General features: G+C 41.7%; 3 protein-coding genes across 14 annotated transcripts; 2 read left to right on the plus strand and 1 right to left on the minus strand.

Moving 5' to 3' along the window:
* Window positions 1–313: 313 nt before the first annotated feature.
* On the plus strand, window positions 314–5,659 carry LOC124208472 (putative mediator of RNA polymerase II transcription subunit 12). Of its 2 annotated transcripts, XM_046606209.1 has the most exons (14): window positions 329–449; window positions 517–686; window positions 746–1,218; window positions 1,336–1,460; window positions 1,518–1,884; window positions 1,944–2,215; window positions 2,274–2,599; window positions 2,660–2,845; window positions 2,906–3,147; window positions 3,209–3,493; window positions 3,587–3,739; window positions 3,810–4,254; window positions 4,329–4,448; window positions 4,508–5,659. In XM_046606209.1, the coding sequence occupies exons 3-14, from the start codon at window positions 895–897 to the stop codon at window positions 4,735–4,737; spliced, it is 3,075 nt and encodes a 1,024-aa protein (XP_046462165.1). In that variant the 5' UTR covers window positions 329–449; window positions 517–686; window positions 746–894; the 3' UTR covers window positions 4,738–5,659. The 2 variants fall into 2 exon arrangements, with proteins under 2 accessions (XP_046462166.1, XP_046462165.1); XM_046606210.1 differs by lacking the exon at window positions 517–686 and having other exon boundaries at window positions 314–449.
* On the minus strand, window positions 5,180–20,513 carry LOC124208476. Of its 7 annotated transcripts, none has more exons than XM_046606218.1 (8): window positions 20,383–20,513; window positions 8,756–8,924; window positions 8,512–8,666; window positions 8,265–8,454; window positions 8,055–8,159; window positions 6,756–6,923; window positions 6,188–6,670; window positions 5,180–6,116 (listed from the first exon to the last, which is right to left on the minus strand). In XM_046606218.1, exons 3-8 carry the CDS (start codon window positions 8,625–8,627, stop codon window positions 5,829–5,831), a joined length of 1,350 nt encoding a protein of 449 aa, XP_046462174.1. In that variant the 5' UTR covers window positions 8,628–8,666; window positions 8,756–8,924; window positions 20,383–20,513; the 3' UTR covers window positions 5,180–5,828. The 7 variants fall into 7 exon arrangements, with proteins under 7 accessions (XP_046462174.1, XP_046462173.1, XP_046462172.1 ...); XM_046606217.1 differs by lacking the exon at window positions 20,383–20,513 and adding an exon at window positions 10,117–10,240; XM_046606216.1 differs by lacking the exon at window positions 20,383–20,513 and adding an exon at window positions 9,168–9,299.
* LOC124208471 lies at window positions 9,255–21,461 on the plus strand. 5 transcript variants are annotated; one of them, XM_046606204.1, is made up of 13 exons: window positions 9,255–9,331; window positions 10,614–10,808; window positions 10,900–10,966; window positions 11,029–11,087; window positions 11,167–15,247; window positions 15,320–16,984; window positions 17,046–17,256; window positions 17,322–18,417; window positions 18,487–18,931; window positions 18,997–20,124; window positions 20,191–20,289; window positions 20,448–20,796; window positions 20,858–21,461. In XM_046606204.1, exons 2-13 carry the CDS (start codon window positions 10,642–10,644, stop codon window positions 21,049–21,051), a joined length of 9,561 nt encoding a protein of 3,186 aa, XP_046462160.1. In that variant the 5' UTR covers window positions 9,255–9,331; window positions 10,614–10,641; the 3' UTR covers window positions 21,052–21,461. The 5 variants fall into 5 exon arrangements, with proteins under 5 accessions (XP_046462160.1, XP_046462164.1, XP_046462162.1 ...); XM_046606208.1 differs by having other exon boundaries at window positions 20,864–21,461; XM_046606206.1 differs by lacking the exon at window positions 9,255–9,331 and adding an exon at window positions 9,769–10,005.
* The last annotated feature ends 74 nt before the right edge of the window (window positions 21,462–21,535 follow it).

Raw genomic sequence — 21,535 nt, forward strand, 5'->3', positions numbered from 1 at the left:
AATTCAATGAATACAGTTAAAATGTGTGTAGTGAATAAAATGTGGTAGAAAATAAAAAAACTGCGGTTTAACAAGGTCATTCATTTGAAAAAAGTTCCGGTGACAACCTTTCATAGTTAATAGAAAATCGCGAGTAACCTTCAAAGATTTATCGCAAAACGTGAAATTAAATTATTTTCTGTTACTATGACTTCAAACAGAGATACAAATCTTAATTGTAAAATATTATTACATTTCATTTCATGAAAGTTGAATTGCAGAATTGGCAATTTTTAGTTTTTGACACAATTCGACATGAATATAATGATTTGGCATCTACGTCACAGAAATGCTTTGCTTGCTATAGATGGCGCAACTGAAACTTCATAGTGTGTTGTTGTAATCTGTACACTACCCTTTGTGCGTTCTTTCTCGTCTAGTTGTAAATTTACGCGTTTGTACCAAATTCAGTAAGTTTTTTTCTTTATTGGGATATTTTTAAGAACATATTCTAACGAGAAATCCTCGTTTCGGCAGTCTCAGATTACGAAATATTGTCGAACATTGAGGATCCCTCAAGGGAAGAAAGTGGGTTTTCAGGCAGACTGCTGCATGTTGAAAACTCGGCAATGTGCGTGGCATAGCAATTTTAGTGCCAGTTGTAAAGTCTGTTCCGATTAAGCTTTTCCCACTTTAAATTAAAATAAGTAATAATTATTCTACTAGATGGTTAGTCAATTCAAGTGATAAATTTTTTATTTTGCAGGTTTAACCTAAATAGTCCAACTGCAAACTGTGAAGCCTACTGTTCAATATTGTTGCAAAACCCAACTGGTCTCTGATTCACTATTCATTTTGTATTGTTATCATTCTTTTAGCTTATTGTCTTGCAAGCTTTTTGTATCCTTAATTACCATGGAAGACATTATCATGGAAAGTGTTGAAAATCTTAATGGCAATGTCAGCCAAAAGATTATGTCTTGTAAAGGTGGCCATGATGAAAACCAACAAGTACCATCCAAAACCCTTCCAAAACTCTTTTATTCAAGAGACTTGTTGATCAAGCTTAAAAACCATCCTAGCTCCAAAGAGAAGCCAGCAATATTTGATGATCTGGACCGTGTAAAGAATGGAATGTGGGATCCAGAGCATTGGCATAGTCGAACTGCCAAAGAGCCCAAAAGGTCCAATTCGGGTACTGTTGTGGGAGCTGGTAACAAGGAAGACCAACAAGAAAAGGTAAATTTTAATTTTTACAATGCATGGTTATAGTAAATAATCTAAAATAGTTATAGCTTGCAAATAAGTTGTCATTCTTGCTCCTCATTTCACTTTTAAATTTATTTCTCTGTTTAGAAACGAGGTAAAGAAGAAGGGGACGAATTTTGTTTCACTCCGCAGCGTCGAAGCTTTGTCAGTGGATGTCATGTAGTTCGTCGACAAGATGCTGAACCGGCTGTACCGCCTGTTGTGACCGAAAGGTATTGACGTTTTACTGTTTAGTTCCAAGTCAAATCACAAATTATTTTATATTATAGTGTTCGTGAATCAACTTTGCCTGCACGTCGAGTGGGAAGTGGACGTTTGACGGGACGAGATGTAGAACCTGCTCCTGTCCCCGCTAAAGAACCCCGCGACCGACGTGAGCCTCTTCGAGCTCCTGCTCCGCAAAGAGAACGAACTTTTGATAGAGAACCTCAGCGAAATGAGCGTGGAAACGAGAGGAATGATCGACACGATCGGAATGAGAGAAATGAAAGAAGTGAAAGGAACGGACGGACATTTCAACCAAGCAGAGCTGATCCGCGTGATAAAGATCCAGCAGAGAAGGACCGCCGCAATTTCGATCGCTCCGGCTACGATCGTGACTATAGCGGTCGTGGTGACCGTGGTGATCGATACAACGTGTGTTCATTTTTACAGGTTCAATCATTTTCGATTCTAATTTAATTTTTTTCATTTAGTCTCGTCGTAAAAATGAAGATGACACTCCCGAATGGTTTTTCGGTGGGCCATCATCTCAACATGATACAATCGAGTTACGCGGTTTCGACGAGGAAAAAGACAGAAAACAAAATTCTAAAGCTCCGATTAGAAAGGAAAGCAACAAAGAACGACAACAATCCAGTGGAGCGAAGAAATCGGAGGAACCGTCAACTAGTTCCTCTCGTCCTGGTAGTGGGCTGTCAGGGAAGGTTGTTAAAGAAGATCAACCTCCGAAAACCGAAGCTCCCAAGTATAGTTTAATATAATTATGACACATTTAAGCAAGCTAAATACCATTATTTATACAGAAGGAAGAGTCCAGTTAACCAGGAGAAAATGGATTTTAACATAGAAGATTTCTTGAAAATGGACGGTGACCTCAATGGGCTCGGTTTAGGACCTACTGAAAGCGAGGAAACGTCACGGGGATCTAAGGCAAGTCGCTGGTTTGGCAAAACTTCTGATGTACCAGAGGCTAGTAAGCCTCCGGCAACGGAAAATGTCAAACCAGATCACTCTACCAACCAAGACGCTGCACGTTCTCTACTAGAGATGTTGCAGAAAGGAAGTCAACAGCAACAATCGGTTGAGCATAAAAAGATTGTCACGGCGGAAGAATTGGAACGTAGTAGTGGTAAGCTAAGGGATTATTCTTTATCTGAATGGTGTGTTAATTGTTTATGCGCTTTTTTAGGAAAATATTCCAACAACGAACGAAGCTCTGATGATGGTATGACGGTTTTCAACAAACTGCTTGCGCAGGTACAGGAATCTACGACTAAACCACATTCCGTAATGAATAGTGCCCCAACTGAGCAAGATATCCTTGCCAATTTACTTGGAAAACAAATGAAGATTGAAGCACAACCTCCTCAACCTGGTATATTTCAAAATGTTTTAATGTCTGCGTACCGCTCAAACCGTATTGTACATTTTTTAGTTCAACATCACGCTCAACAAACTCATCAAGATGCATTGGCAAAGTTTTTGCAACAACAGCAAAGCAACCAAATGCATCATCCCAATACACAGCAGCACAATACACATCAAATGTTGCAACAACCGCAGATTAACCATCTCCATCAACAACAGCAGCAATCACATCTTTTTTCGATGCACGGTGAACAACCGCATTCCGACGTTCATTCTTTGATGCGCGATTTGGCTAACGGACATCCACAGGTTTTAATGTAAACCCTAATAAGTTTGAATAGTGGTGTAACTTTATTTTTTCTCACTCTAGACATTGAATCAATTGCATATGATGACAATGCAAAAGCAACATCAGCAGCAACAACAGCAATTGCAACAACAACAGCAGCAGCAACTACAACAATATCAGCAGCAGCAACATCATCAGCAGCAGCAGCATCAGCAGCAACAACAACAACGCCAAGCTTTTGTTGGTAGTCCTCAACAATCAGTAGCGAAGCAGTCAGCTTCTTCTTCCAGCCCGCTGTCGTTTACTCCCACAGCTGTGATGCGTAAAATGGGTGCCGAAAAAGACAAAGCTAAAGCAGCGTCCTTGGTGAGAATTTAGTGGTGCAGTTTGTGACTGAGTCGTTAATCAATTTATTTTACTTGTTGGGATTTTTTTTTTAACTTTATTATCTTTTACTAGGATAAGGGCGACGGAGCAGAAACTGGAATGGGAACAACTTCATCCCCTCCGGCTAGCCAAAGCTCGGCGACTTCAAACCGCCTTACCGGAAGAACAGCTAGCCAAGTACAAGGTGCTTCTCGTGTAAGCAACCAAATGAGAATGAATGATGTGGTGAGTGAAACTTACAGTAAGCAAGTTATCTATGTGTCCTTTTAACCCACTTGTGTTTAAATCCCTTCAGCCTGTTGTTCAACAGCAGCAACAGCTTTTAACTGGACGTCCATTAGTGAAAGGACAAGAAAGCATGCTTCCATTCCAGCAACAACAACAACAGTCACAACAAGCCGGTAATAGGCCATTCGGACTTGCATCCGCATCGAATGCAGCCATCACTGGTGTGGCTGTCAAGATGCTGGAACAGCAACAGCAGCATCAACTTTTGGCAGCGGCTGTAGCAGCTTCTGCTAATCAAACTCAACAACAGCTCAAACAACAAATCTTACAACAGCAGCAGCAACAACAACAGCGAACGTCACCACTCCAACAATCTCTTTTGGCATTTGCAGCCGGTGGACTTCAATCCAACATGGCATTGCAGAATCGTGGCATTCCTACAAATGTTCCAGTCGGTAATCGAACTCATTTTCGTCCAATTCATCCACAACCGATGATTCCTCCCATATCAGGTATGTTCATTTTGTTTTGAAATTGATGGTTTGATCGGATGGAATGGTTTTTTAACATTTGTTACATTGTTCAGGATACTCTCCGTATATGGGTAATCAAGCAAGCCTTCAAACCGGTCAGAGTCGCTTGCCCACCAACGTAGGTTCATCATCGAACCAGTTTTACGGAATCTCCCCCGCTTCCAATATTAGAGGTAAGCTCAAATTACATTTTTAATTCTGTATATACTTTATTTCAAGACCGTTTGGGTAGGTCAAGCGCAAAGTCTAAATGCGTTAGCTGCGCTTCAGCAACAAGCATTTAGTGGAAACCGGAGCCCCAACATGTTGCAAGGAGGTAATTCATTATCTCGTTGGTTCCCACCCGAAATCTTTTCCCAAACTGGTTCTGGACAAATGCCAACGCTGCCACCGATGCCGAGTCAAAAAATCCTTAGTCTAGAAGAATTGGAACGTTTGCACACTTCGCCCATGTCACATTAGACTCAACGGCAAGTTTTTAAAGATGTTAATCCTCCAGCTTCAAATTTGAAAATTGTTTGTTGTCGATCTATTTTGTATCGAACAACTTTGGGAAAGGGTGCGTTTCCGAGGTGAGGAAAGCTCAGGCTCTAAGACATACAAGGAGCATTATCACAAAACTTGCACGCGGAACCGAAACTGATAATAATTCAAATCGGGTGTTTGTACCTTTGAGCCTTGAAAATGTATTTACTAAATTAGAAAGTAATTTCTCTGAAAGTCGGGTTGTAGCCGCGTTGAGTTTAAAAAACACACAACAACAAAAAGCAACCTAGTTTTTCTTGTGATACGGAAGATTTTGATTTTTTTTTCTCTGTATTTCGGGTATTATATATATATTTTCTCTTAGAGTAAGCCTATTTCTTCGGTTTTTTTTTTTGGTCCTTATAAAACCTGCCAGTGGTAACACACGGCCAATCTCTCCCTCTCGGTTATTAAGAAGATGGTATTTTTGTGTTACATTGTATTTTTTTTTGCATCTTTTTCTTCGCAATTATCAGGATTCTCGTCTCTGTTTATTTTCCCATTTCAGTATCGATTGCAATTTCTAGATCGTCTGAAGCCCATATCAGAAAAAAAGAAATTCTCGGTTAATATGATATGAAAACAACTAACGGTGTCCAAAGGTGTTTTTCTAAACTTGTCCCAGTTGCTGAAAAAACATTGATTCAGAAGATACGTTATGCTCTTATTTTTTTTCTGTTCCTCTCCACTTCCTAGATTTGAACAAGAAGAGCGCATCAAAATTTATGTTTATTTTCTTTCCCTTGAATGTGAGCGATGTTTGTGTGTGTAAAATTTGCGCGAGCTAGTTCAGTGCCCTGAGTCTTGTGTAAATATTATAATCTAAGCATCTGTGGAAAACATGGTCATGTTCACATTTTCTTTTCAGCATCTTAATTATTATAGTTCATTCTGATTAGAGTTTCGGGGTCAAGAATTTAAGAGGTTCATTCCTCGATATCGAAAAACGGTAAATATCAATAAAATTGCAAACTAATGATAAACAAGGTCCTTTTTATTTTATTCAATTTGTGTCATAAATCAATTTTTTAGACGAGATCTTCTATTTCACTAATGAACAAAAATAATCTACGGAGAAATTGGCTCATTTCCAAATAAGACATCTTTTTATGTAAAAGATCAAAGTCTGCCAACTCTAGATCATCACGTCGACTGATGCCACTGCGTCCGATGCGTTCGGCTAGTGCTCCAATACCAGCGAATTGCTCTCGGGTAAGTTCAGAAACGGAAACCAAGTCTATCAACTCGGACAGTTTTTCTTCTGCCTGCGAATCCAAGTGGAACCCGAGGATTTCGGTTAGAGAAAGGAAAAGTTTCTGTGCCGTTTAAAGAATTTTTCATTAATTAAAATTTTGACTTAAGTAATTTTAGATTTATAGTTTCAAACCTCAGTAGAGAGCTTTGACTCTGTGGCGTGTCGTTCAAAAACTACGTCATTTAGTCTTTGCCGGCAACGCGTCGCAACAACATATTGCGACAAGTATTCAAGAGGAGTCATCGCTGCGCAGGTAAAATCATTTTTTAAAACAAACTCGACTGACAGAAATCGTTTCTTATTAATTGTGTACGTACTTTTTAGTTTTCTCAAATCTATGGGCAATTCAAACCGTGCTCCGAAATTGTTGCCAGCTCGCGGAAAATACAGCCAGGACATGTCTTCCACTGCGACTGTGCCTTCAACTTGATACAAGACGTCATTATTCCCGTTGTGGTCGTCTTCGACTTGGAGATTACGTAGACTTTCCTCGAGATCTTCTACAGAGTGTTGTTTGTTTTTTACCGCTTCTTCACAAACCTCAATTGGTGGTTGAGCACCGACTTCGTTTATGAAAGCTCCGTTCAGTTTTGGATCCAGAAAAACCGGCTCATCCTAGTGTGAATCACCACAAATGATTCATATTCTCCCCATAACAATAACGGTAAATTAGGTCAAGCAAATAGTGCGTCTAAATTGCCTCAGTTTTCGCAAGGGGAAAACCATCGCTGAGATCCATTTCCCTCATAGGATCGGATAAATTATTAGCATCGTAGCCGGTGAACACATTTTCGTCCAAAACCGATGTATCCGGGTTGCGTAAGCTTCTTGCTCCTTTGGATGAAGACTGCTTCGGCACCTTTTTACCCTGTAAACAAAAAAGGTATTCTACAATCTGGGCATCAAAAGTACATGACTAAAATACGGCGTTTGAAAATAATGGGTGTAAATAACTTCAAAACCTTTTTTGTTTTGATTCGTCGTCGCCTACGTTTTTTCTCGGATTTGTTCTTTTGTTTCCCCTGATTGATCAACTGAAAAGTCACTTTTTCCCCATCGTACACCCAACCCATTTCGTAATCAGGTGAACAATTTCGAATCTGACGTTGCTTAGCTGGTTTCTGATTGCGAGGGCCGGGTTGAAGCGGGTTGGTCTTTCGAGGCTCTCTTCCTTCCAAATGGATACCTTGTAAACCGCAAGAAGGAAGTTGTAGCCATTTCTCAAACTTTATGCTTTTTCTATTTCGTTTTTTCTTCCGTTGAAGAGGAGGTTTCAGTAGCCACTCGGATGGTCGAGGAGCGTTAGACGTCCAGTTCACATCATCTTCTTGTTCGGTGCGGAAAATGTCCCGATTGTCCGACCTTCTTCTCTTAGCTGTCTGGACATCCGCTATGAGATTCAAATTCTTTTGAATATAAATTTGAAATCCTTCCGGCAATATTCCTGAACGGGAATTTCTTGGCATCCAAACACTTGGTAACTTTCGAGAGGATGTTGGTTTAGTTACTGGAAGAGTCTCTACTTCCGGAGAAGGAAATTTTTTTACAATGTCAACCCAAATGACTGGCTTAGTTTCTTCCTGAACGGAAGAACTAGAGCAGTTCGATTCTGTTTCGCACAAAAGTTCAGTCGGTCGCTTCTTTGCAGTTTTCAATAAGACGACAATATTCGGTTTCCGGTTGTAAGCTTCTTTTGTTCGTGAACCTTGTGACAGTTTCAGTTTGTAACAATCTGGCTCTCTTGTGCGACTTTTTTCCACAACAATCTTTTGTTGTATCCCAGCAACAAATAGATTAAGTTCACCAGCGGCCATCTCGTCTCATTGAATGTAAAAGAGTGACTACGTAGTCCAATGCTTCGTTTGGTGTCTTTGTAGCACCACTTTCCGATCAATCAAGCAAACATTTTATTTATGTGCGTACACCGCCTCGGCTTGTACAATATTGACATTCAAAAGCGTCAAGTGTGCGGTTAGACGGTGCAAGATTGTATGCTTACCTCTTTGAAAGACTTTGACAGGAATGTTTCCGGCCTTTTAATGGGTCTTGTCGATCGGCCTGGCTTGTCCTGCATCCTAGTTCGAGGGCTCTTTAACTCGAATCGCTTAAGGGAAAAGTAGGGGCCAAATAGAAAGGTATGTTATTAATAGTTAGGAAAAGTGCTAGTCATTGTATACTGTGTTTGACGTTTGAATAAGATTTTGAATACTTCAAAATTGTCGAGAGGTTCGTGCTGGCCGTCCGCAACACTGCTAACATTGTCAAAACTTTTCCATGGTCGCAAATCTAGAACGAGCATTCCTTCCGTTTTAGGCGATCGCCTTTCAACTGGTGAAGGTCCACCGCTCGCGCATCTCCGTATCGCCAGTTGATTAGCGGATGACGTTGTGGGATAAGCTCTAAACATTTTCACGCTTAGTGATTCCGAATTGAATAGATATTGTATAAAACATTACCTGCCTGTTTCAGCGTATGATCCCAGTGCATTTGATATAATCTTTTGCTCCCAGTTGTGATGGAAAATGCTTCCTTCATCGTGTGGCAATCCTGCTCGATTAGCTCTTTTCATCATTTTAGCATTTTCGTAATGCTCTGCTCCGCCTTCATGTGTCTGCAGTTACGATTGTTAGTAAGAACTTTTTTGAATTTGTAAGCGTATGAAAATTATTTTAAAGTTGAAAGATATCGCCTTGGTAATACCGATGATATTCTCGGCCTCCACACGACATCTTTTAGCTCGGGGTCCTTCGGATGATTACACAGCACCGAGCAGCCATATGGATATGGATTGGGAAGCCCTGCTAAAGGTCTAGCAGTTCGAGGGGCTGGTCGAGCCGTGATGCATAGTCCAAGATCGATGTAGTTTGATCTGCCATTGAACACATCGAAAAATAAATTTCTTCTATATTTATGAGGTCCCATCTTTGCTAATGTGATTAACGACCGTAAGTGTGATTCAGAAATAGACAAAAACTAAACAGTTCACGAAACTAGAAAACGACCTCAGTGTGACACTTATTGATCTATCATCACTGCACAAGGTATATAATCACTATGGAGACCATTTAATAAATTATCTGTTCCAAATTCCAATAAAGAGGCAGTGAATAACTTTTTGGCAAGCAAACTGAATGAGCGAAAAGTTTGGCGTCGTTGCAAATTGTCCGCAAAGAGTTGAAACAGCTAACTTGACTGCAGGATCTTGTTCGCGTTAGTTTATTGCAGTACTCCGCCATGACATCCTTCTTTCCTATCGGCCAACATTTTCAGAACATGGTGATGACTAATAAAGTCTTACAACAGTTAGCATAAGTAGCAATTAAGCAGAAATAGATTTAGAACGCGATGCATATGAACGCTGTTTTTATATATGGACACTTTGACTTTTTGTTGGGAAATCTAAAGGGCTTATTTTTTATCATACAAACCTTCCAGGAATTTCCCCATAAACGTTAAAACAAAAATAATCGCGTCGTTGTTGCTATATCGAAACCTCTGAACTGCAGATAAGATAACAATAAGCTGCGATTAAGGGTACTACTATGAAAATTTAAAGTACTATAACAAAAGCCATATCATGTTTAAAGTGCCACGACGAAAGCCTATCATGGGCTATCCCTTTAAACGTGTTTTTCAATTTGTGACGTCACATTCTTTATGAGTGCAACGCAACGGCAACATATCCCCAACCCTCCTTATCAGTGTTCAGCTAACTCATCGCCCGGAAGTCGACAAAGCTCGTGGGCACTGGAAGCACACCCAGAACACAAAGCTCTCGAAACCACTTAAATATTCACCAAAACGAGACAACACGGCATTCCTCTTAAATTTATCCATTCTTTAAGGTTCGGAATCATCACTCGAGGCCAAAAAGGTGAATCATAAAAAATTCCAGAATGACCAAGAAGATCCACTAACTCATCACTTTTAGTTAAAAAAAAAAACACGAGGTGATTTAAAACATTAATTACGAAATTTATCTTAAACATGAAGTTGAGTTTTCACCGGTAGACGTTATTATAAAAGTCATGCCGCCATGTTTTTGAGGCATACTAACTTACCTCGTCCTCTACAGTAATATATGCCGTGTGCGACTCCATTATTGTCAAATTCGTTTTATTGGAACAATATTAGGTTAAGATCAGTCCTCAAAAACACTTCTAGTGATCCAGGAACATATTAATCATTTCTTTGAATAGTTATTTTCGGTTGAGTGGTGTCTGCAAAGTTTTTTCATGTACGAATATCATATATATTCCCCACGCTAATGACAATCGAGTATGGCGAACAACTGAATGTCACGCAAACACAAAAGCATTGCTGCCACCAAAATGTTTTTTTTGCCACTGGTTACTGACACATCCTACACAGACAGGGTCTGTTAGAAAGCAGGCATGTTTCATAGTATTACACAAATGTTTTTTTTTTTTCAAATATGTGCTGTGTGTTGTGAATTTCAATGTGTTAATAGTGATGAAGGAATGCTGGAAAAGTGTAGTCTAGTTGCTGAAGCCATCCTCTATTGTTTCTAACTGTCAACTCTTTTTTGTATTGACAGATCACATGCTGCTGAAATCACAGTTAAAATGAGCACATCAATGGCTGCTGAGTGTGAGGCAAGATTGTTGAAACTTCAACAATATGTTCCTTTTCTGCAACGAGCAAAGGAATACTACATATCCTCTCCAGAAGATGGGAAGAAGATAACTCAACTCATTGCCATAATTTCCAATGCAGAACGATGTAGAGAACAGTAAGTACTCATGCTCAAAACATACGCTTCTACTCCCAGGATAGACATGGAAAGTTTGAGCTTTAATGGACTTCTTTGATTTTCTTGCTAGGTTACGACCTGAAACTCTTGAAAGATGTGAAAACTTTTGCAGACTGCAATATTTAAAATTTGGGAAGGTATGTGTATATTTTTGTTACAGGTAAAACCATAATGGAATGACTAACTTATTAATTTCTAGGAGGATGAAGTAAGACTAAGGAAAGGGAACAATCCACATAGTAGCCGAGAAAATAACAGGTTGGCTTTCATTGCTACTTTCCACTTTCTGTTTCTCATGCATAATGTATGTTTTTTGTTTGTTTTTATATATATATAGGTTTGACAATCCTCAACAGTTTCGAAAAGGCCCAGATCATGACGAGACACCAAGAAGTCCAAGTCCTGAGGAAACGGAACGTTTTTCTGCAAACTCTGTACCTAAAGCAATCCCTAACCAACGAACAGATTCTGATTTACGAATCAATCCAATTCTGAATCGTCCAGAAATGATCAATCGGGACCCTTACAGACGTTCTTCTCCAGTCGTTGAGCTTCGTCCTAGTCCTTCTCGGCCTCTACGAACTGAGCCAATTGAAATACCTACAATGCCTCAGATTCAAACTGGATCAAGAGTTCAGGGCTTTTCAAATCAGGATCAAGATTATCGCCCTGCATATGATCAGTCAACAGCAAACGGAAGGCTTTCAGTGGAGGAACGTCGAGTCACGTATAATAGAGGTTCACCTGATGTGCAGCTTGCGGGAACGTCATTCCCTAAACGCGAATCTCGATTTGACCGTTATGCGGGCGATCGATCTTCTATGCGGCCTTATGAAGACCCACTTCTTCATAAGCAGGCTAATATAAATAGTCATTGGGATGCTCAGCCAAGCTGGGAGTCTCATAGCCGTGATAGAATAATGCATCCTGCAGAGAGAGACAGGTCATTCCAGAGTCGTGGTCCTCCCAACACATCACATGCAGGGCCGAATGTTGCAAGACCAGGCACTCGATGGGATTCGTCCAACATTCAAAATCCACATTTTTCGTCTGTTTCTAGGACTGCACAAGCAAATAGGACAACACATGATAGCCAGCGAGAATCAATTCCAGTCCAGCATGTCCCATCTTTCCGAACTGGAGAGTCATCCAACCCTCGTATGGATCGCCACAGACACGAGCCTAACCGCGGAGGAAAGAACTGGTCTAGTAGCCGAGATCAGCCTCCACCGATTCCGCAGCAAAATTTTGATCGGAGTCAGCCTAAGACTGATAGAAAGTATTCTCAAAATGACGCGTCATCTAGACAAGGACTTCTACCTCACCCAGCTTCCACCAGTTTTCCTGTTCCTATCCCACCGACGTTGACGTCTCGTCCTCAAACCACTTCAAAAGTACCAATTCATCAAGCAAATTCTGTATCGCAGCAGCAACAGTCGACGATGGATTCATCATCTTCTCAAGGTCCAGCTCGCAGGGAAGATCCTCGTCTAGCAAACAGACCGAAACCTTCTGTTCCGTCGCTTCCTAATTCATCAAAACCGCTCCCATCACCCGTCAACTCATCCATACAGGCGCAACCGCCTCCGAGTCCACTTACACCAGCCCAATCGATTCCAAACCCACCTGTAGCAGCACCACCACCACCACAACGATTCTCTTCGTCTTCCACTCCTGGTTTGTCTCGTTTCCCTCCTGATCTTCGGGGAACTCAGCGACCAGTAAACAAAATGCCACAACCAACAGAACCACCAAAAGGACAAAGCAGTTCTAAGGGCTACAACAAAAGTGACAGTGATGTCCGAAAAGATGTTGCGAAGCCACCACCTGTTACCGATAATGCTAGCGGGTCTAGCACGAGAAATCAGGATGAATTTGTCTCTCCGTTGGATAGTTTGTATAGTGGAACGTCAAAATCTGGCCAAACCGGCCGAGGTTATGGTGTTCAGACTTATAAAATCCCTAAAAAGAAGACTACGGTGGAGTATTCCAAAGGAGGAGGTAAACAACTCTCATCAGAAGCTGATCCATCCATTGTGATCTCATCGGAATCTTCGTCAACCAATGAAATTACTCAAGATACTACTAAAGCAAGCGATAGTCTCCAACCAGCAGCTGAACTCGACAAAGAACCATCTGAACAACAGGACGATACTATTCCGTTAGAGGTTATCGAAAAATTTTTGAAGAAGAACCTCCCGTCGGATGATGCCAAAATGGTATTAGATCGAATTAAGACAAAGACTACCCCCGATAAGACTAGCCCCGATAAGGATGCGAACGATTTGACTGGATCTCCTTTAAAGGCTCCGAAACAGGCTGAAAACTCTCCTACTCCCCGTTTTAATTCGAATATTCAGGAGTTGAACACTAAAAATGTTTCTCCCGTCAGTAATAGTGACAGTAACAATTCATCAGGGGCTGTCACAGACGCCACTGTAACATCCTCTGGTGATCCCCTTATTTTAGTTTTGTCGGAAGAAGATGAAAGACCAACGGATGAGGAGAGCGGAAGTTTGGTGCAGGGTACAATTAAAACCGTGACTTCTAGTGGTTCGAAAGACCCTGGCGAGGTAACCGGAAAGAAGAAAGGAAGACCTCGCAATTCTTTGCCCCTTGAATTAGCAAGACTCCGCGAAGATCTCACAGATTTCATGAAAGGAGGCATGGAGCTTGGTAGTCGAAGATGTCGTTCAAAATCCTCTCAACCAACATTAGATGAAGCGTCGGAAGAAGGTGACAAACGAGTCGAAAATGTGGCACCAGCAACCGCAAAACGAGGAAGAAAAAGAAAAGTCGGGGGAGATAAGGTGCCAGAAGTTTCGTCGTTGAGTCCTATTCCGCCATCTGAAGAAGGAAATGAGAATTTAGATGACACCGGAAGCACCTACTCTTCGTCCTTGGAACCCACTAGCGTAATCGAGTCTCCAAACGAGTTGACTAATCCTCTTCGAGGGCAAACAAGTACTCGGGGCCGTCCAAAGAAAGGAGCCGCTCGTGGAAGGAAATCCGGTACGAACGATCCCAGTCCCGAAGGTACAGGGGGTAAATTGTCGAAAAAGCGGAAGAAACCACTTGTTCCAACTCATTTATCGCTGCGCGGACGTCGTTCAATGTACGAAGACGGTGAACAAGAGAATCTTGCAGATCAATATTTCCAATGCCAAACATGTTCGTATCTCGGACAGAAAATCGTTCATCATTACGTCAATGAACATCCTGAAATAGAAAATCCTTACGTTTCTGTGCCTGAAAGTAATTGGGAAGAAATTCTGAGCTCTGCCACCAACCCACCGCATCTTGAAGTAAACTCTGATCTTCTTTCGGACTTGTCTTGGATTCCCACTCGTCCAAATTACACCAGTCCTGTGCAGTGTAAATTATGTGCCTTCCACACCTCCAAACGAAGTGAACTCATGGAACACGTAATGATCCACGCCCTTCCTACTAATTGCAAATATCGTTGCTTACTCTGCGACTTCACTGAAACAAATTTCTTCGACATGTTGGATCACGTCGGTGGTCACACTGGCGAGTTTCGGTACCGATGCAACTACTGCAATTTTCAAGTTGCACATCGAGCCGGCATCAAGCACCACATGAACAGCATGCATGAGTCTCAAGATGGCCTGTTCTACAATACCAAGTCGTTCGAAGAAGAGAATCTACAGATGTGTATCTCCGGATTTGCTTGCAAGACTTGCCGTTACGTACAGATGAATGAAGAGGGTGTGCAACGACACAAAGCTTCACATCCTGACTGTGATGAGCACGTTAAGATCAATTTGGTTACCTTTATTCAGGAACCTATCACTGTTCAGAAAGAAATCATTGAAGAAGAGGAAAACTCTATGGAAGATAGTAAGTTGGAAAATATTCAAGACGAAAAGGAGAAAGGAGTGTTTTTATGCCCAACTTTAGAATCAGTGAGGCATGACGATGATCTGGATGAGGATCAATTGACAGTGTCTTTAAAACTACACTCAGTTTCGTTCATAGAAACGTTGGCCGAAAAACTTACTAATCCTGAGGCATCGGAACAAATACCGAAGAATAAATCTCAAGAACAACAACCTGTAGTGCTAAATCCACCAGATGCAGAATCTGCTACCCAAGTTCCCTCGTCGATGGCGTTAGAAACTTCATCCCAAGAGCCAGAAAAGTCATTAAACACGGTGGTTGCCAGCAAGGAAACCGAATGTATAGAGCAGGCAACAAGTGACCCCCCTCGGCTTTTAATGGAAACCTGGAAGCAAAATGCCTTATTACAAACGATCATTTCCAAACTGTCGGACAAACTTGGTGGGTCGGAAATAGAAGCAAGCACATCGATTGAAGTTGAGGATGCTGAAGACGCCGAAGTATCTGAGGAGGAGGAGGATGAGGATGACAGCGAAGAGAGTTTGGATGATTCCGAGGTAAGAAACACGAATTTCTCCTTAACATTGTACTTTTGTATCTGTTGTTAATACTGTTTTTTGACGTAATAGATTGATTCAGAAGATGAATCTGTTGAAGACCAAAACATGGATCAAGAGGACACTGTGCATACACCCATTACGGCTGCAGTTGTTGTTAACGAAACAGCAACCGTCGAGGATATCGATGCGTCGTCAGATTCAGCTGGATTTCTGAGAATCGAAAACGTCATTAGTCTCATTGATATCGATGAAGATGACAGTCTCGATCCGGTTGCTTCCGCCGATCTCTTCTCGAAAGTAACAGTGGCCAAAGACGAAGTGACTTTCCCGTACAACACTAAGCATGATCGACCCAAATTCGCAGCTCAGTTGAAGGACGGAGAAATCTACAAATCAATGCTGGATCGTGGACGTGTTCGATATTTGTTCAAGTGCATGGCGTATCGTTGTATGTTCTCTAGCGACTCGGCTAAAGATTTCAAGCAGCATTTGCAGTGGCATAGCAAACATTTCTTCGTGACAAATCCTAGTCGGCTAATTTGTGAACGACGAATGGTTACGGAAGGCGGTGCTGGCGGTGTCTGCGAAACGATAACTTTACCAGATTTTCATTTCTGTTCCTGCTGTCCGTTTGTGGCATGTTCCACATTAGAATTGGTGAAGCATATCGAAAGCATCCACGGATCAAGCGATTTCCAGTGCTCTGCCTGCTTCTTCCGCGCAAGACGTTCCAAGATAGTTGACATTCATACCATCATCTCTCACCAAGGGACGAATGCATTCACGCTAAGCTGCAAATTCATAACTCCTGCTGAACGTCAATTGGATGTCGATCAACTAGGGTTGAGTCAAGTCCCGAGGTATCGCTGCTGCGTCGACAAATGCGGATTTGCTTGCATCCTCCGCAACAGTTTCATCAAACATCTGTCGACTTGCCACCCCGGGCTGAGGCATTTTATCTGTCGCTTGTGCACGAAAGACATTTCTTGTAACAATAGCGATTACACGCAATACTTTCTACACATGAATACCCACAACATGGGGTTCTTTCAATGTGCCTTTTGCCTGTGGGGGTCTGACCTACCGACGGATATGCTCATCCATCAGTGCCTCCATCATCCCTCCATGGAGGGCAAAGTGTTCACTCGCTCCTCGCAAAACTCGTCCTCTTCCATGACCCTGTTAAAGTATTGGCATCCAGGATTGCACCATTCATACTCAGTGAAACAAAAGATCGATTTCGAGCAACGTTTTAGAGAACTTTTTGACAAGGTTCACGTTATCGAGAGTCTAATGTCACCAGAAGAAGATGTTATTGATGTGCATGTGACGGAAACAGAGAACAATAAAAACGAGATGGTGGCTGGAGAACCGATGAATGTTCCATCGAGTCTTGAAGATGAACAAGTTACCGAAAAATCAGTGGCTGTGGAAGAGGATTCGGCTCTTCCAGAAATTTCCAAGGAACCTGAACCCGAGTTTCATGGTTTTGGGGAGGAAGAACAGGCGAAAGCCAAGCAGCAAACAGAATCTATTGTAATTGTATCAGATCCTGAAGATGAAAATTCTGCTAGTGCTCCTATTGAGCTAACAGCAGTCATGGCCAAAAAAACAGCTGAGGAACAAGCAGAGCAAGAACCAGAGGAACACCAGGAAGGACTGGCTGGACGCAAGTTGTACATGTGTGGAAACATAGGCTGTGATGAGACTGCTGAAACTGCAGCAACTTTCAAGGTTCGTTAACAAATCTAATTTTTCTGTCATTAACTAATAATAATGTTTTTATTTGCCATAGGATCATTTGTTGGTGTGTGATTTAGCTCGAGATTCTCGTTTATTGACATGCCGTCATTGTGGAAAAAATATTAAACAGGTCTCTAACCTGATTGAACATCTTCGATCTCATGGCGTCAAAAGATTCTTGTGCGGACTGTGCACCCACCGTTCCAATCAAGCTGTGCAAATCCGTAAGCACATGAAAACGGTACATCGGGTCAACGTTTGTGGTAAGCTTACTTATTCATTTCTCTTTCTATGCCAATATCGATAAAATTTCCTGTTTAAATTTTAGACGAGGTGCCTATCAGTTCAGGACCAGGACCAGCGAACGCTGAAAACGTTCTCCATGCTTTGTATCCTCGAGAAATGATCGCTCGGTTGAAACTGAGGACGAGGGGATCGCCTGGTAAGAAAGGTGCTACCAAAGCCTTTTCGTGCCGAGATGCGCAAACGATTCCAATGAGGGCAATTTTGCCCTCTAAAGTCAAATGCGCACATTGTGGTTACGCGAGTATTGTCAGAACAAATATGATTCGACACCTTTCCATGCATCAGTGTAGCGAAATAACAAATGGAACATCCAGCGAAGGAGAAGAAATCATTCCACGGATAGTGATACCAGACCAAGACCCTATCAATCCAGTGCCTCATCTGGAAACCCCGTCTCAGGGGATGATGTTTGACAAGATGGCTAATTTAGCTTACAGTTCGCATGTCAAAGAAAAACCGGCAACAAAAGAACGAATGAGTAAGATGAGGAATTCGAACTTGGTTGACGATTCGGTCGGATTGGAGAAAGCCCTAGAGCCTATTTTTGTTCCGGATCATCAGCGTTACGTGTGTGGCTTCAACGACTGTGGCCATTTGACCATCAACGAAAATATGCTGAAGTATCACGTGCAGACTTTGCACAAGAACGCCGTCTTTTCTTGTCCTCACTGCACCTTGCTGGATGAAGAAGAACCCATGTCTATGGAGGCCTTCCGTGGTCACTTGAAGATGCACGGTCCTCAGTTATTCAAATGCGGACATTGTACCTATTATCATTGGCACCAACAAGATATTGATTACCACTTGAAAGACAAACATCCTAACCGTCCGCCGTGGAGGATACTCGTTCGGGATCCGAACGATGCCGAAGTGAAACGTTTGCAGAACACTAATCAAAATGCTGAAAAGAGCGGCGCGTCATGGAACTGCAGTTTATGTAAACAAGTGGCGTACACTGCGGCCGACATGCAAGCACACGTGGAATCAAATCATGGCGTCAAAAATCAATTCAAATGTTCCTTGTGTCCAGTCCGCTGTAACATTCACTCTGAATTCGACCGACATTTTGCAACAAAACATCCCGGACAAGACGTTCAAGTTCTCACAATGTTTTACAAGTGAGTTGAATTTTGAATTTTAACGTTGTTGACTATTAACTAATCACTTTTTTCTTTTCTTTTGTTAAGAGTGGAGAACAGCGAAGCTACCAATGAAACAGAAACAGCTTCATTCGTCGCAGCCAATTTTGAGCCACTATGGAAGAAAGATGACAATAGGTTGCGTCATATTCGTGGAATTCTTTTAGATGAGGACGAAATAAAACCAACCGAAGAAGATGGACATTCTGGAACAAAAACTGTGAACGAAGATCCAGTATTTGGTCGTTATGGTGCACCGTGTTCCATCACTGGCCAGTATTGCTGCCCTAAATGTAATCAATATCGCGTCTCGTACTCCCGCGACTTGAGGATACATCTTTATAAGGAATTAGATTACAAAAAATTCCTGTGCTCCATCTGTAACGAAGGCTCCTGGAGCCGTGCTCTGGCATTGAGTCATGTAGGAAAGTTGCATCCCAACTCAGGCGCTTATATACGAGAAATCACGTCTAATCGGGCTCTTGAGGATTGGGTCAGTTCATTTATTGAAAAACTTCTAATTTTAAATACGATTGTAACTTTTTCTTTATCTATTAGGTGGCAAAAGTAATCAAAGTTCAGACGGACGCCTTAAAGACCATAAAAGCAGTTTTGCCTACTGCAAATAAGGCTAAAAAAAGTGTTCCATCTTCTCCGGCCACATCTACTCCGTCTTCTCCCGTCAAGTCACCAGCGAAAACAAAGAAACCTGTCACTTCAGTGGTGTCTGCCCCCACAGTTTCGATACAGCCTAAACCAATTGTGATCACTGTAGATCTGGAACCATTGCCAGACACTAGTGCGCTGCCGTTGCCATTAAAAAAGGACTGGAACTGCCTTTCTTGTCAGTTTGTAGGGGATTCCGAAAAGCTGCTGGAAGAACATGTTGTGGCGAAGCATGCAGATGAAAACACAAAATCCGGAAATAAAATTTGCTTGGAGTGTGGATTCAAAGCCACACCCAAACAGTCATTGGTCAACCATCAAAAGAAAACCAAACACACCAAGACAAACGAGGTGGCAACAACTGCTGATGATGGTGAAAGCGAAGGTTCAGTTAGCACATTGACCGAAGTGGATAGTACACCGCAAGTACAACAAGCCAAGAAAGGTCGGACCAAAACGCCCAATCCATACCGATGTAAGCATTGTAAATTTTCAGCAGTCAACGAGCATGGTATAAATCTTCATTGGCAACGCATCCATTTGGCAAATGATTTGCCGTTGGATTTTGAGTGCGACATTTCACCGGAGGTTACTGCAGCCAAACCAGAATCAGCAAAGATTTATTATAAATGCCAACTTTGCTCTGTGCAACCTGGTCTTTACGAAGAAATGCGATTGCACTCGAAGACGCTTCATCCCAATTGTCCTGTCAAAATCTTTCGCATAACGTCCAAAGTGAAGGGTAATCAACAAAAAGAACCAAGTGTGACCGACAGTAAAGATTTGGGAACACCGCCCGTGAAGATAACCCGAGTTGAAAAAGCTCCAACACCAAGTAAGGAAGCGGTTGCCGCAAACTCGTCAACATTTGCAGTCAAATCTCTGCCAAAACATGCTGCAAAAACGACAGCTCCATCAACCTCAGGTAGCTCGCAAACGGTATTTGTGGTAGCACCACCTGCAAATCAGCCTGCCTATGCTTGTGCTTGGTGCAACTCTAAATTTCAGCAAGAAAGTCAGGTAATAAAAAACAATTTTTTGTATTGTTGGTTTCTAGAACTTTACATTCAGTATCAATATTCATAGGTAATTCGCCATCACGCGACTCATCCGAGCAACGTTCCTTTACGTTACACCTGTACAACACCTACTCTGAAATCCGCGGGCAATGCACCTTCAGCATCAGTAAGTTTAAGAGTATTGGGAATCAGTTGCACATTTACATGAAATTCAATTCAATTCTTAAATGGTGTCCTATATTAGTTAATGTGATATTACCGTGTGCTCGAATTCGGAGAGCTATTGGATTTCTTGAATCTAATTCTTAGTCTGTCTTTCTTTAGTCGTCGACATTTAAACCTGAACTTGCAGTGATGGAAATCCGTTTCGGATGTCCAATATGCACGAAGTATTTTATTTCACTGGCTGGAGCACAGCAGCATGTGGTCGAACATAAGCAGGTGTGGAAGTGCGGACACTGCGTAATGTTATTTGGTACGCCTACGTTAGCTCTTCAACACTGGAAAGAAGTGCATCCTGGTCTTCAGGGGCAGCTAGAAAGCATAGATTCACCTAGTCAAATAGTCGAGAAACTGTCTAAGGGAATCACAATCCATCGCGTCCAGCTAAACATGAAATCTCTACTGAAGGACAAAACTTCTCTTCAGTCTTCACATGCAAGCGAAATCACTGGTAACAAATTATTTTAAAACCATTTCAACCGTTTTCATCAGTTTGGGTCATGTTTTGACAGGAACAGTCAAGGAGATGAAAGAAACACGAAGTATTGAGACACCAACCCCATCACAAGTTCCCAAAGCTCCTGCAGTGGCAAGGAAATCAACGAGCACTAACCTCTTTCTCAAAGAAAACATGAAACAAGATTCAGCGTCACCAGCAGCTCGCGAAGGCCCCCCTGCAGTGTTAGAAGTAACAAGAATAACTTAGTTGGAGAACTCACTAAAAATTTAAGTGCTTATGAGACATTGGGATTAATCAAATGCGTCACGATTTCCATTTAAATTTTGTAAATGTCCATCAAATTCATTGTACAATTTTATTCATCGGAAACCTGTCTTTTTTAATTTATTCGTTATGTTCTATTTTTCGTTTCAACTTTTGCCTGGATGAAACTGTGGCAACGCGGAATGTATAGCGAATGCTGCGAAGCTCATAAAAATGTCTATGTATCTAATATGTTGCACTCCTAGTTTATAAAACCGATACAACTCATTAAAGTGAACAAGTCGAACATACTGACATATTGTCATTCTCTAAATTGGCTGTTGTGGCTTTCTAAGCGATTTGTGAATTTCCTGATTTTTCCGCAAGTGCGTAACATAAAATAAACCTGTGTACGATTTTTGTTATGTATTTCTAAAAATTATATAAAAATCTAGCGAGCTAGCTTTCCAAAATCCGAGCAAAGAAA

Source organism: Daphnia pulex, chromosome 12 (assembly GCF_021134715.1).
Source record: "Daphnia pulex isolate KAP4 chromosome 12, ASM2113471v1".
Lineage (NCBI taxonomy): Eukaryota > Metazoa > Arthropoda > Branchiopoda > Diplostraca > Daphniidae > Daphnia > Daphnia pulex.